Below are 12,439 nucleotides of genomic sequence, written 5' to 3' on the forward strand. Positions count from 1 at the left end.
TTAACAAAAAAAATTAAAAGTAAAAATAACTAACTTTATAAAGATTTTAAATATATTTAATTCTTTATTTTATAAAAAAAAACATTAAAAAATTACTTTTTAAAAATTTCTGTTTATGAAGGATGTCTACTAATTTATTTATTGGTGTGCATGAATCATGATTAAATGCAAGGTTGCCCACTACTACTAAATAATAATATTATACTTTCCCGTAACATAACCAGTGGCAGTATACCATAGGCAAAATTAGATTACAATTATTTCAACCGTGCAACCACGTTTCTGCATTTTAGCAATGTACATCAATTTTGAACTATTAATTGTGCAATTTATGTTACATCACCACCCTTCATCAATCGTGTGCACCACTAACACTTTGTTCAAAATAAAACTATGTACTTATATATTTCCCTCCTTCAACAATTTGTTAATGTCTCAAATCCACAAACAATGGCCACTTTAACCAATTTTATTATTATTCTCCTAGTTATTATTTCATCATGTTTAATTCTACCTACCTTAGCTAATTCAAATTCAAAAAAAGATCATAACAACAACGAACTATTAGATAACATTCCAAGCTACAAAATTCCAACACAAGACAATGTTGTCATGAACACAATTGATTCATGTTGGCGAACCAATTCAAATTGGGCATCAAACCGCCAATCGTTAGCCGATTGCGCGATCGGATTCGGCAGAGATGCCATCGGAGGAAAATACGGTGACATATACGAAGTAACCGATCCTTCTGACGATCCAATAAACCCGAAACAAGGCACACTTCGATACGGCGCAATCCAAACCGAACCACTCTGGATTACATTTGCAAATGACATGGTAATCAAGCTGAAAAATGAGCTCATTGTGAATAGCTACAAAACAATTGATGGAAGAGGTGTTAAGGTTGAAATTGGAAATAATGGACCTTGTATAACAATACAAGGTGTTAGTCATGTGATTGTTCATGGAATTAGTATTCATGATTGTAAACCGGGTGTGGCGGGTATGGTTAGGAGTAGTAATGAACATGTTGGATATCGCGAAGGGTGTGACGGCGATGGGATTAGTGTTTTTGCTTCTTCGAATATTTGGATTGATCATTGTTTTTTGGCGAGGTGCGCGGATGGACTTACCGATGTTACTCATGCTTCAAATCTTGTTACTATCTCAAATAATTACTTTACTCAGCATGATAAAGTAAGTAAATACAATGGCTCCGGACGTCATCACCAGGATTCAAACTCCGTCTCTTACAGTTGTGTGTGTGAGTTTTTAATAGTTATGACAATTTCGTTTACACAAAATGTTAATGTTGCAGGTGATGTTGCTTGGACACAATGATGATTACAGTGCTGATAGAGTAATGAAAGTAACAGTTGCTTTCAACCACTTTGGTAGTGATCTAATAGAAAGAATGCCAAGGTAATTAATTAACTAATTAAGCTGATTAATTTTGTGAAAGATTCAATAACAATGTTGTTATAGATACTTATTTGATTAATTACTAATTAATTACAAATGAAATGCAGAGTAAGATTTGGTTATGCTCATGTTGTAAACAACCGATATGATGAGTGGCTCATGTATGCCATTGGTGGTAGTGCTGACCCTATTATTTTCAGTCAAGGAAACTACTTTCTTGCTTCCAAAAATTCTGATGCAAAACAGGTAATAAATAATGTTACAAGCACTTAATTATAAATTGCTTCATTGTTCTTAATTATAGTTACTTTCATGTTACTGACCTTAATATTGCGGCCGCAATTGTGACAGGTTACGAAAAGAGAAACGGATGGAAAATGGAGTAATTGGAAATGGAGGAGTTATGGTGATGAATTCTTAAATGGTGCTTATTTTGTACCATCTGGCTATGGAAGTTGTGCACCATCATATTCATCATCTCAAGACTTTGCTGCTGCTAAAGCTTCAATGGTGCCTTTATTAACACTCAATGCAGGACCTCTAGATTGTGTTGTTACCAAAGCATGTTAATTTCAGCAAACATTTTCTTGTTTTTACTTTCTACTTTTCTATTATGATTTTGATTCTTAAGTCTAAACTTGTATGGTAAGAAAAATCACAGAGGATTGTTTGAGATCAATTCTTATATTGAACAAGGATTGAGTACATAATTCAAAGAGTTTATATTCTTGTATACTAATCTTCTAACACCTTCACTTACATTAGTAAATAAATAAAATAAAATAGCTAAGGGGGAAGTAACAAAAAGATAGAAATATTTGTAACTTTGTATGGTTCTTCTGAAACGGCATATTTGAACAAATCATGTTCGGTGTCCGACACTGACACGACACAGATACATATTAGTATTGTATCGACGTGTCAATGTTAGTGTGTGTATTTTGTATCTATGTCGGTGCTACACATCATTTGACTTTTTTTTAGAATAGTCTATTTTCATTACTTTGAACTCCACATGTGACTGGTGCTGTTTTTCTCAATTTTTTCAAGTACCAAATTCCAGCTCCAATTCCAACTGCTCCTGCAGCAGATAATCCAGTAACTGTCCCTGAATCAACAATTCCAATACACAACATATAACATTAGCCTAAATTTGCATTTCAGTAACATATTTAATTGTGAAAAGTTTGTTTATTTCTTCTGTTACCTGCTATTACATGAACCTTCCTATTATGCTGCGCAATTTCATGATCTGCCAAACAAACAATAGCCAATTAATTTTTACTCTCTCATTATCCGCAAATCATAACTCAACTAACAAAAACCGATATTGCTTGGTTAGACGGTCTAAGTCTAACCAAGCAACTTAGACGTCATTACCAGATTTCGAATTCTAGTACACACCGTTGTGTTTATGAGTTTCTAGTAGCTATTAGTACTGAATTAAACAGGATAATATTTTGAACATACCTTTACAATGAGTAGTAGAGTTTCCATCTTTACACAAACACACAAAACTCTGAGTCACAGTATCAAATCCACAAGTTCCACCACCTTTCAATTCATCCTGACACATAAGACACCGAGTAGTAACCGGTATATCAAAATCAACTCTAATCCCATATTCAGGCACTTGATCATAAGGCTGAGGAATACCAACATCTCTCCAATAAACACTAGCATAGCTAGTACAATACTTAAGCATCAATCTCAAAGATTCACTTGCTTTTGGATAATAAGAACAACAAGAACTACTTGTAAGAGAAAAAGAACACCCTGGTAAATGTCTACACAGATAACTAGCACTGTCACATGATGAGTCACAGTGTTCAGGGAAATGTTCACAAAACACAGGCTTTGGTTGAATAATCACATGCTCTTCACTACAGTTGAAAAACATGTACTCATTTTGCTTAGAGAGTTTCAGCTTTGTGCTAGTGTCTAAACTAAAGGGTCGCGTCGGTCGGAAATTCTCGCCGTCCTCGCATTTCCACATGAATGAATCAGTGACAACAATGTGAGGATTATCGTAGGATATGTTACGGACTTCGTATCGGCCGGAAGGTGTTCGGAGTTCGAGTTTTGTTTCGGAGTCGGAACATGCGAGAATGTGTCTGTAGTATGGACTTCCACAACCATCATCAATGCTGAATGGATATTTGATTGGAATGTTGCCACAGGAAGTTCTGCATAAGGTTGATTGAGATTTTGTTGTGACTATGAGTAATGAGAGAAGGATTTGAGTAAATAGTAATAGCATTGTATTGTTAATTAAAGGATTTGATTGTATAGAAATCTATATGGTTGAATTTTGTAGTGTAACAATGGGAGAGTGTTGAAGAAATAAGGAATATAGATGAAGTGTTGCTCTTATAATCTCTTTTTGCTTTTATATATTCTCTATTTTGGTTTCTTTAGTATATGATTTTGTTCTCTTTATTAATGGCTTTTGCTTTCTGCACTGGTATAAGCTGGTGACACAGAAAGCAAGATTAGTGGACTAAGTAATGATTAATGTGTGTCTCTCTCTCTATGAGGTTTTTTTTTTTACTTTTTCAGTGTGCAACAAATTCAGTAATATTACTATGCTTGAGAAACTTAGAATATATTCCTTAATTTTGGAATTTCTATCTCATTGTTCCTCAAGGTGGATCTTGTCTCTTACTAAACTTTTTGGTAGGTTCTCACAAAAATCATGAATAGCTAGTTTTGAAGACGTAATGAAAAAGCATCTTCATACTTTTTATAAGGGTGTCTCCAATTGTAGGCCATGGTAGGTTCTACGCTTATAAGCCGTGAAGCAAATAAGCACCCATAGTTGGAGAGTGTGTAATAGGAACAAGGAATCAATAAATATGTCATGGATTGGAACTTATCTATCATGAGTGGATTAGATTTGTCAAATTGGGTCATCAAACCAAACCTAGTTTACTGAATCAAATTGCCAAATTGGTTGGAAAATGAGAAATGACAATTTCTTTCTAGACTCCAAAGGGGAGAATCCCTGTTAAAACCCCAAAATATCCTTGCTTCAGAGATGCATCTCCGAAATATTTTTTTTTCTAGATTTTTACAGAATTCGGAGATGCATCTCCGAAAATATCAATTTAGGGGTGTTTCTGGAGATGCATCTCCGGAAACACCATTTTCACATATTTTGGGTGTTTCAGAAATGCATCTCTGAAATATGCAGAAAGCTATTTTTTTGGTTTTCTAAACAATGTTTAGTCCCGTATTTTAAATTAAACGACAATGCAAACGACAATGCTTGCAGTAAACAATGCTTGATATAAACTAAATATAACACGCAAATTAAAATAAAATACTAATATTATATATACAACTAATAGTGTACGTAAATGTCAAAAAATACAACCCGAATACAATAAAGTCAACAATGAAAAATAAACCAGAACCAGCTACTGAGTATGCCTAACCTTAACTCCCTGGGACCTCCTCTGCCTGGTATATACCGCTGCACCAGCCGCGCCAACGACCATCCTCTCTACGATGGCAACTGCCTTTGAACCGTCGTGCGCAATGAGACCTCGGTCCAATGCGTCCCGCCCAAGCCTGTTCGCTGGCATATCGGCAGGAGATCAGTGGCATGGTCATCCTCGGCCTGCTGGTTCTCCAAGATATCCTCGTGTGCTGGCCTAGGTGGATCTCCAAGAAGTCCGGGTGTCATCCGAGGATGTGACACCCGATAGAACCATGCCAAGTACCCCTCTACACAATACCACTCTTAGGTGCCTGCATACGCCGATACTACTTCAGGACCAAATGATGCGCCCAGTCCTCAAATGTAGCAGTGAGCTCCACTCGGGTAACTGTATTGGGAATAGCCTCAAATCGTGACCTCGGTATCATTTGCACACATGCAAACTGCATCATGCACCGCTCTGGTAGATACCTCACCATGGTGTTGGCCCCGCATGCCAACCATCCAGAGTATAACGCGATGCGGTCAAATGGGACAACAACACGGTAGTCGTTGAACGGCGTCCAACGGATGTCATCGTGAGTTGTGCGGTCGAGGTACACCGAGTCAGCCGACTCCACGATCCAGATGAGGAACCAACCTCATCCATATGGACGGGTACTCGTACTCTACCACGTACTTGTGTCGATGCCAAATGGGAGACCCGCTTACGTCGAGCCGACGCTGTTTGGGTCTCTCTGCCCTGTCTACGTCGCGCGGGGTTGCCTGTCATTTTCCTGTAAAAATTGAAATCCGTAAGAAGGCTAAACAATCAAGAAAATTAACCAAAACAATTATGGGTTCATTTCAGAAGTGCATTTTCGAAACTGGTCATGGAGGTGTTTTCAGAAATGCACTTCCGAAACCCCCCTGCGAACTCCATTTTTGCAGAATCTCCACATCTTGCCCTAAGTGCTTCAAAATCAAATTTTCCTATCCAAATATACGCATTGACATATAATAACTTAATCATACTACATTATACTAATTTCTAACACCCCATTTTCATTTTCAATTTGTGAGAACTTACAGATTTGGAGTGATGTTGATGTTGCTTTAGAAGTGGACTTTGAAGGTTGGAGAGCAATTTGATATTGTTTTGAAGTAGCCTTTGGAGTGTGTAGGCGCAAATGGTTGAGAAATTTTGAATTTTTGGTGTTTAAGGTAAACTGAAAATGGGGGGAGGCTGTTTTGTTTAAATAGCAAAACGCGCGTTTTTTCGGAAATGTATCTCCGAAATATTGATTTCGGAGATGCATCTCCGAAATCATTTTTTTTAAGTAAAAAAAATGTGTTTTCGGAGATGGATCTCCGAAAAAACCTTTTTTTTTACATCGGAGTTGCACTTCCGAAATATGGGGGCATTTTGGGAATTTCGTCGCGGGTATCCAAGAAGGTTGGGGGGTCGATAAAGAAATTGTCATAAGAAATACTTAGGTTTGGGCGGGCATGAGTATTGCACCTTTATTATTATTTTTAAAACTTTAGAGTGTGTTTGGATGAAGCATTTTAATGAGGTAATGTAATATTTTGAGGAATGATTTGTACAAAATTTATTGTTTGAATACAAAAATGAAGAATTGTTATAATGATGAAAATTTATAGAGTATTTTATCTAAGTTAAATTTAATCATTTTGAAATGACACCAAAAATCAAAGAATTTGAAATTCCTCTCATGCTCCATAGAATGTATTTGTTACTATTATTTTTTTCAAAATTTTCAAATTGGTCCTCATATTTTACAAAATTACAAAATTGACCCCAAAAATTTTCAAAAAACTGCAAATTGGTCCTTAATAATTTTTGAAATTTATAATTTGGTCCTTCAAATTTTTAAAAATTGCAAATTGGTCTCTACTTTTTATTTTTTTATTTGGTCCAAAGAAATAAATTTTATAAAAAATGACCCCAAAAATCTAACAGTGAATTATCTTAATACTCCGTCCAAACAAAATAATTTAAAAATGAATGAATTTCAATTGAATCATTTGAATTGCTTTAAATTTTAAACTCCTTTAAAATTTCCAATTACCTCATCCAAACACACTCTTAAATTTTCAAAAATGGTCGTAATGTACCTTTCGGATTTTTAATGTGTTTTAGATGAATTTAAGCTCTTTTGAAATATGTAATGCGTCCAAATTTCAAAACTCGGATAGGGCTATTTGTGCATTTCGGGTGAACTTGGAATCTCTTTTAATATGTGGTGCATCTGAATTTCAAAATTTAGACATGACTATCAATGCATTTCGGGTAAACTTGAGTTCTATTGCAATATGTATGCGTCAAGATTTTAAAATCCGAACAAGGAAATTTGTGCACTTGGTGCTTTTTGAGTGAATTTAATGTCACTTGTAATATGTGGTGCTTCTGGATTCAAAATTTGGATGGGGCGAGGGGAGCATTTCCAAAAATTTCATAGATTTTGAAAGTAATACTAAGGGTGCAATGAACAACCATCTTGGACTACACATTTTTTTGGTACCACTCGGGTTAACACACATCGGATAAATTTCGATGAAACCCTTGTTTTTATAAAACGTAGAAGATTTTTAGATCTATCCAATATTTTAAAAGGTCTTCTTGTTGTGAAATAAAGGATTCAAACAAATCATGAGCTACAATGCATGGAAAAATTGTCAATGGCAAGCAACAAGAATTTATCAATTTAAGTGCAAGCAAAACTAGTATAGCAAGAACAAGATAAATAACAAAAATAAGCATAAATTATTTACCCAGGTCAATCTAAAATGATTTACTTTAAGGGAGATAGAAGTTCTCTCATCCTTTATAAATCAAGAGTTACAACAAAATATTATAATTGAGCTGCAAGAAATTAGTTCATTAAGTTCATACAAACACTTCATAATTTCTACCCATTTATGACTCAATCTCTCCATCTCTTAATAAATAAGTCATTAAAATTCAAAGTATTTTCTAACCTCTTAGAAAAATTCAAAGATCTTTTAATTCTTAAAATAGTGAACCCTATGAATTCATATATCTATCTCTTTAAGTTTCTCTCTCTAGAAAATTGTCTCTTTTCTGAAGGAAGAAAGAAGAAAGAGATTGTCCTTTTACATCCCTTTATGTTGGAACTAAACTCAAACCTTTGAGTAATTTTTTATTGGTACACAATGACAATTAAAGAAGGAAGAAAGAGAATTTGGGGAGAAAGGTGAATTAGGGCTTGAAAAAAATTAAAAGGAGGAAGAAGAATATTTTCTGCAGATTTTCTCTCTGCCCATAAACTGTGGAAAATTCTTATTCACTTTACAACTGCAAAACTCTATGAATATAAGTGCATCTTAGAATAGGTGTTACTCCCTCTATTTATAAATTTAGGTTGTCTTCTCCCTAAGCCAAAGCCCAAAACTACAAAAGCCCAAAATACATATTTTGGTCTAAGTCGAAACCCTATGTGAAGCAACTTGCTTCGACATTTTAACATCTCATACAACTCGAGTTAAATTAAACTATTTCGACATACCCTTTTTCTGCCGAGCAACATGCTGCTTCGACACAAGAGATTGCTATCTCAATACATCACCTAATTCATTGTGTCTAAGCTATATAAATTCATCATAGCTCTTAACTTCTTGAACACTTCGACCTGCACTCTTTCGTCATGATGTATGCAATTTGATTCTCAATTCTTCAGTGCTCCAAGTTCATCTACCCTTTTGCTACCTGCTCCCGAAGATAATGGAACCTCAATTCGATGTGCTTGCTTCTTCCATGTGCTATCAGATTCTTCGCCATATTGATAGCTGACATGCTATCGATCTTCATGGTAATTGCTCCATGATCTTTCCCTGTAATCTCTTCGATCAGATTCACCATCCATGTTGCATGACATTCAGAAAGAGAGACAACTATGTACTTTGCTTCACACGACGATAGTGCCTCTACTGGTTCTTTTCTCGAACCCCAAGCAACTAGTGTTCCACCTAGCAGTTGTGTGTTTTTTTATCCTCATCATCATTACACCAACTTGTTTCAGTGTAAACCACTAACTTACATTCTTTTCCTTCATCAGCTGTAGGAAATAGAATGCCATAATCGAGAGTTCCTTTATGATACCTTAATATCCTCTTCATCGCTGCTAGATGTGATACCTTTGGCTTATGCATGAATATACTCACCATGCCCACATTGTATGCTAAGTTAGGCCTTGTGTGACAAAGGTACCTTAATGACCCAATAAGTCTTTTGTATTAGGTTGGGTCGACATAATCTTCATTTGATTCTTTTGACAGTTACAGTCATTGTTCTGCAAGTGTCGAATTCGAGTTGCATTCTTCCATCCCAAATCTCTTGAGAATTTCACTTGCATATATTCTTTGAAGCATCATCACACCTCTACTACTTTTGTAGAATTCGATGCCAACGAAATATGAAATGGCGCCCAGATCAAATATTTGGAATTCCTTGCTAAGATCACCTTTGAAGTCTTCGATCTCTTTCTTGCAGCTACTGGTTATCAACAAGTCATCGACATAGAGACATAGTATAATCAATTCACTCTTGCTTCTTCTTCTAACATATACTCCATGTTCAGTTGTGCACGTCACAAATTTCTTCTCCATTAGGAAACAGCCGATCTTCTTACTCCTAGCTCTTGGAGCTCGCTTAAGTCCTTGCAGGGCTTTATACAACCTGTACACCTTTCTCTCTTCGTCGTGTTTCACAAACCCAATTGGTTGTGCAACATGGACTTCTTCGTCTAAGGGGCCATCCAGGAATGCACATTTTAGAATCATCTGACATATGTGTCAATTGTTCATGCTTGCTAGGCCAACAACCAACCTGATTATTTCAATCCTAGCATTAGGTGCAAAAACTTCAATGAAGTTGATTCTTTCTTTCTGAAGAAATCCTTTCGCCACAAGTCTAGTTTTGTGTCGAGTTACTTCTCCTTTGAGATTATATTTCACCTTGTATATCCATTTCACATCAATTTCCTTTAGGCAATTCGACAAGTGACCAAGTGTTGTTATCTTTGATGGACTTTAACTCTTCATTCATAGCTTTCATCCACTTTGAATCCTTTAATTCCTCAACTGCATTGACGGGTTCGACATCTGTTTATAAAGTGTAATGTCTTTGCTTACCATCATCATCGATCACATCATCTGATGTAATCACACATTCTTGCAGCCTTGCGGGTATGTTTCTTGTTCTTTGAGGTATGCTTGGACTTGCATCACTTCTGACTTCTTCTCTTTCGAATTCAGTGGCTAGTTCTTCATATAAGATTCTCACTGAATTCTTTTTAACATTCTCAGTCCAATCCCATTCCTTAAGCTCATTTGTGATCACGTCCTTGCTAATCACTAGTTGCTTGTCTATTGGGTCGAAAAACTTGTATCCAGTAGTCGAATGATATCATATTAGGATCATTTGACTCGACTTCTCATCAAGTTTCCTTCTCAACTAATCTGGAACATGTCTATGTATTATAAATCCAAATACCTTCAGATGACTCAAGCTAGGTTTGACACCAGACCAACATTCTTTTAAAGTGATTCCTTCTAGCTTCTTTGTTGGAAAACTTTTCAATATGTATGTCGCAGTCGACATAGCTTCACCTTAAATTCTTTAGGTAAATGCTTGCCTTTCAACATATTTCTCACCATATTCATGATGGTTTGATTCTTCCTTTCTGCAGTTCCATTATGCTGTGGAGTAAAGGGTGGCACCACCTCATGCACAATCTCTTCTTTTTCACATAATGTGTCACAGTCTTTCGACATATATTCTCCGCCATCAACAGTTCTTTGAATATTAAGCCTTCGCCCACTTTGCCTTTCGACCATAGATTGAACTTGGCAAACACCTCGATCACCTCATTTTTCTTCTTGATTAGGTAAGTCCATAATTTTTTACTGAAATCATCTATGAATGTGACAAAGTATTTGTTACCTCCATTTGAATCCACCTGGATTGGACCACATACATCAGAGTATATGACTTCAAGGATTGCCTTCGACTTGCTTATTGCATCCTTGTTGAAGTTGTTCTTGTGCTACTTTTCCTGCACACATTCCTCATACACTTCTTTTGGAATGTCGATTTCTGGTAATCCTGAAACGATATTTATTCTTTTCAACTCTCTGATATCATTGAAGTTGAGATGGCCTAGTCGATAGTTCCATATCCATTCATCTGTGCTAGTTGAAGTTGCAAGGCACTTGTGCTCCATCACATTAAATTTAATCCTGGAGGTTCTATTCTGAGACATGGGAGCCTTCAAGATTAACTTTCCACTTGAGTCAATAACTCTCTTCATCTTGTGTTTGATCGAAACCTTGTAGTTCTTTTTGACCAAGTGCCCTATGCTTGGAAAATTTCTCTTCATGCCTGGTATGTACAACACATTGGAGATTACTAACATTTTTCCATCTTTACTCATAATTAGAACATCATTAATACCTTTAGTTGCTAGAGTAATGTCATTTGCAAATTTCATCGTGTTCTTCGTAGAGGGCTTTATGTTGACAAATCGATATTTCCTTCTAGACATGTGTGATGAGCATCCTAAATCAAAATACCATTATTCCTTGAATCTCTCTTCATCTCTTGTTGTGACCATCAACATCATCTCTTCTTCTTCATTTTCTGCAAGCTTTGCATCACTTTCTTGATTCTTTTGTTTTTTTGGACAATCACTAGCATAATTACCATACTTCTAACAATTGAAACTCTGAATGTGACTTTTGTCAAGTTTTTGACCACCACCGCTTCCTTTACCTGCAGCACCACCTATTCGGTTGCTTTGGTATGAGGACTTTCTCTGATTCGACCAGCTTCCTTCTTGCAGATTTCGACCAATTGAATTGTTGTAGCCTTCTCTACCTTTGTTATCACTCCGATTTCCTTTTTTCTTTCTTTTCTTTTGTAAACTGAGCCTGCAGAGCCACATCACTCTTCAAATTTCCTGTAACTCTTTCAGTCATTCTTTGTTCATGAGATTCAAGCGTCCCTTGAAGCTTTTCCTATGTCAATATTGACAAAACTTTCAACTCTTCTATGGTTGCCAGCACGTGGTCGAACTTTGGAGCCAATGACCTTAAGATCTTTGCCACAACTGATCTTGATGTCAACACTTTTCACATACATTGATTTGATTCACCAATTTCGTAACCCTTATGAAGAATTCAGTTATGCTTTCACTCTCTTCCATCTGAAGCAATTCATATGTTCTTTTGAGAGTTTGTAACCTCACATCTTTCACCGTTTCTGCGCCTCCAAAAGACTTTTCGAGAATTTCCTAGTTCTTTCGGTAATTCAATATCACTCAGCTTCTCAAAATTATCTGGATCAATACATTGAATGATTATAAAGGTGCTTTATGATTCTTCTTCTTCAATTCTTTGTGTTAAGCCTTTTCTTCACCCATTGTGTTTTCTCCAAGTGGTGTTACTCCTTATTTCAAAAGATCCAAAAGATCTTGATAACAGAAAACCACCTTCATTTGCTTGCACCAATTCTCATAATATTGACCCTTTAGAATTGGGATACTCGCCGGA

At 36.0% G+C, this 12,439-nt stretch overlaps 2 protein-coding genes across 2 annotated transcripts; one reads left to right on the top strand and one right to left on the bottom strand.

Moving 5' to 3' along the window:
- Positions 1 to 450: 450 nt before the first annotated feature.
- LOC131598029 (putative pectate lyase 2) lies at positions 451 to 2,128 on the top strand. Its single transcript, XM_058870677.1, has 4 exons — positions 451 to 1,200; positions 1,322 to 1,425; positions 1,533 to 1,671; positions 1,777 to 2,128. The coding sequence occupies exons 1-4, from the start codon at positions 451 to 453 to the stop codon at positions 1,993 to 1,995; spliced, it is 1,212 nt and encodes a 403-aa protein (XP_058726660.1). The 3' UTR covers positions 1,996 to 2,128.
- Positions 1,999 to 3,904, bottom strand: LOC131599889 (LEAF RUST 10 DISEASE-RESISTANCE LOCUS RECEPTOR-LIKE PROTEIN KINASE-like 2.7). Its single transcript, XM_058872130.1, has 3 exons — positions 2,896 to 3,904; positions 2,633 to 2,677; positions 1,999 to 2,533 (listed from the first exon to the last, which is right to left on the bottom strand). Exons 1-3 carry the CDS (start codon positions 3,683 to 3,685, stop codon positions 2,406 to 2,408), a joined length of 963 nt encoding a protein of 320 aa, XP_058728113.1. The 5' UTR covers positions 3,686 to 3,904; the 3' UTR covers positions 1,999 to 2,405.
- Between the last annotated feature and the right edge of the window lie 8,535 nt (positions 3,905 to 12,439).

The sequence above is a fragment of the Vicia villosa genome, linkage group LG4 (genome assembly GCF_029867415.1).
Source record: "Vicia villosa cultivar HV-30 ecotype Madison, WI linkage group LG4, Vvil1.0, whole genome shotgun sequence".
NCBI lineage: Eukaryota > Viridiplantae > Streptophyta > Magnoliopsida > Fabales > Fabaceae > Vicia > Vicia villosa.

Excerpts from the sequence above, each read along its gene's own strand:
- LOC131598029 (XM_058870677.1), top strand. The coding sequence starts at position 451 with ATGGCCACTTTAACCAATTTTATTATTATTCTCCTAGTTATTATTTCA. Across the intron at positions 1,426-1,532 it reads CTAATAGAAAGAATGCCAAG|AGTAAGATTTGGTTATGCTC; the intron begins GTAATTAATTAA and ends AATGAAATGCAG. Across the intron at positions 1,672-1,776 it reads AAAATTCTGATGCAAAACAG|GTTACGAAAAGAGAAACGGA; the intron begins GTAATAAATAAT and ends CAATTGTGACAG.
- LOC131599889 (XM_058872130.1), bottom strand. The coding sequence starts at position 3,685 with ATGCTATTACTATTTACTCAAATCCTTCTCTCATTACTCATAGTCACA. Across the intron at positions 2,678-2,895 it reads CTCTACTACTCATTGTAAAG|ATCATGAAATTGCGCAGCAT; the intron begins GTATGTTCAAAA and ends TTTGTTTGGCAG. Across the intron at positions 2,534-2,632 it reads GAAGGTTCATGTAATAGCAG|GGACAGTTACTGGATTATCT; the intron begins GTAACAGAAGAA and ends TTGTTGATTCAG.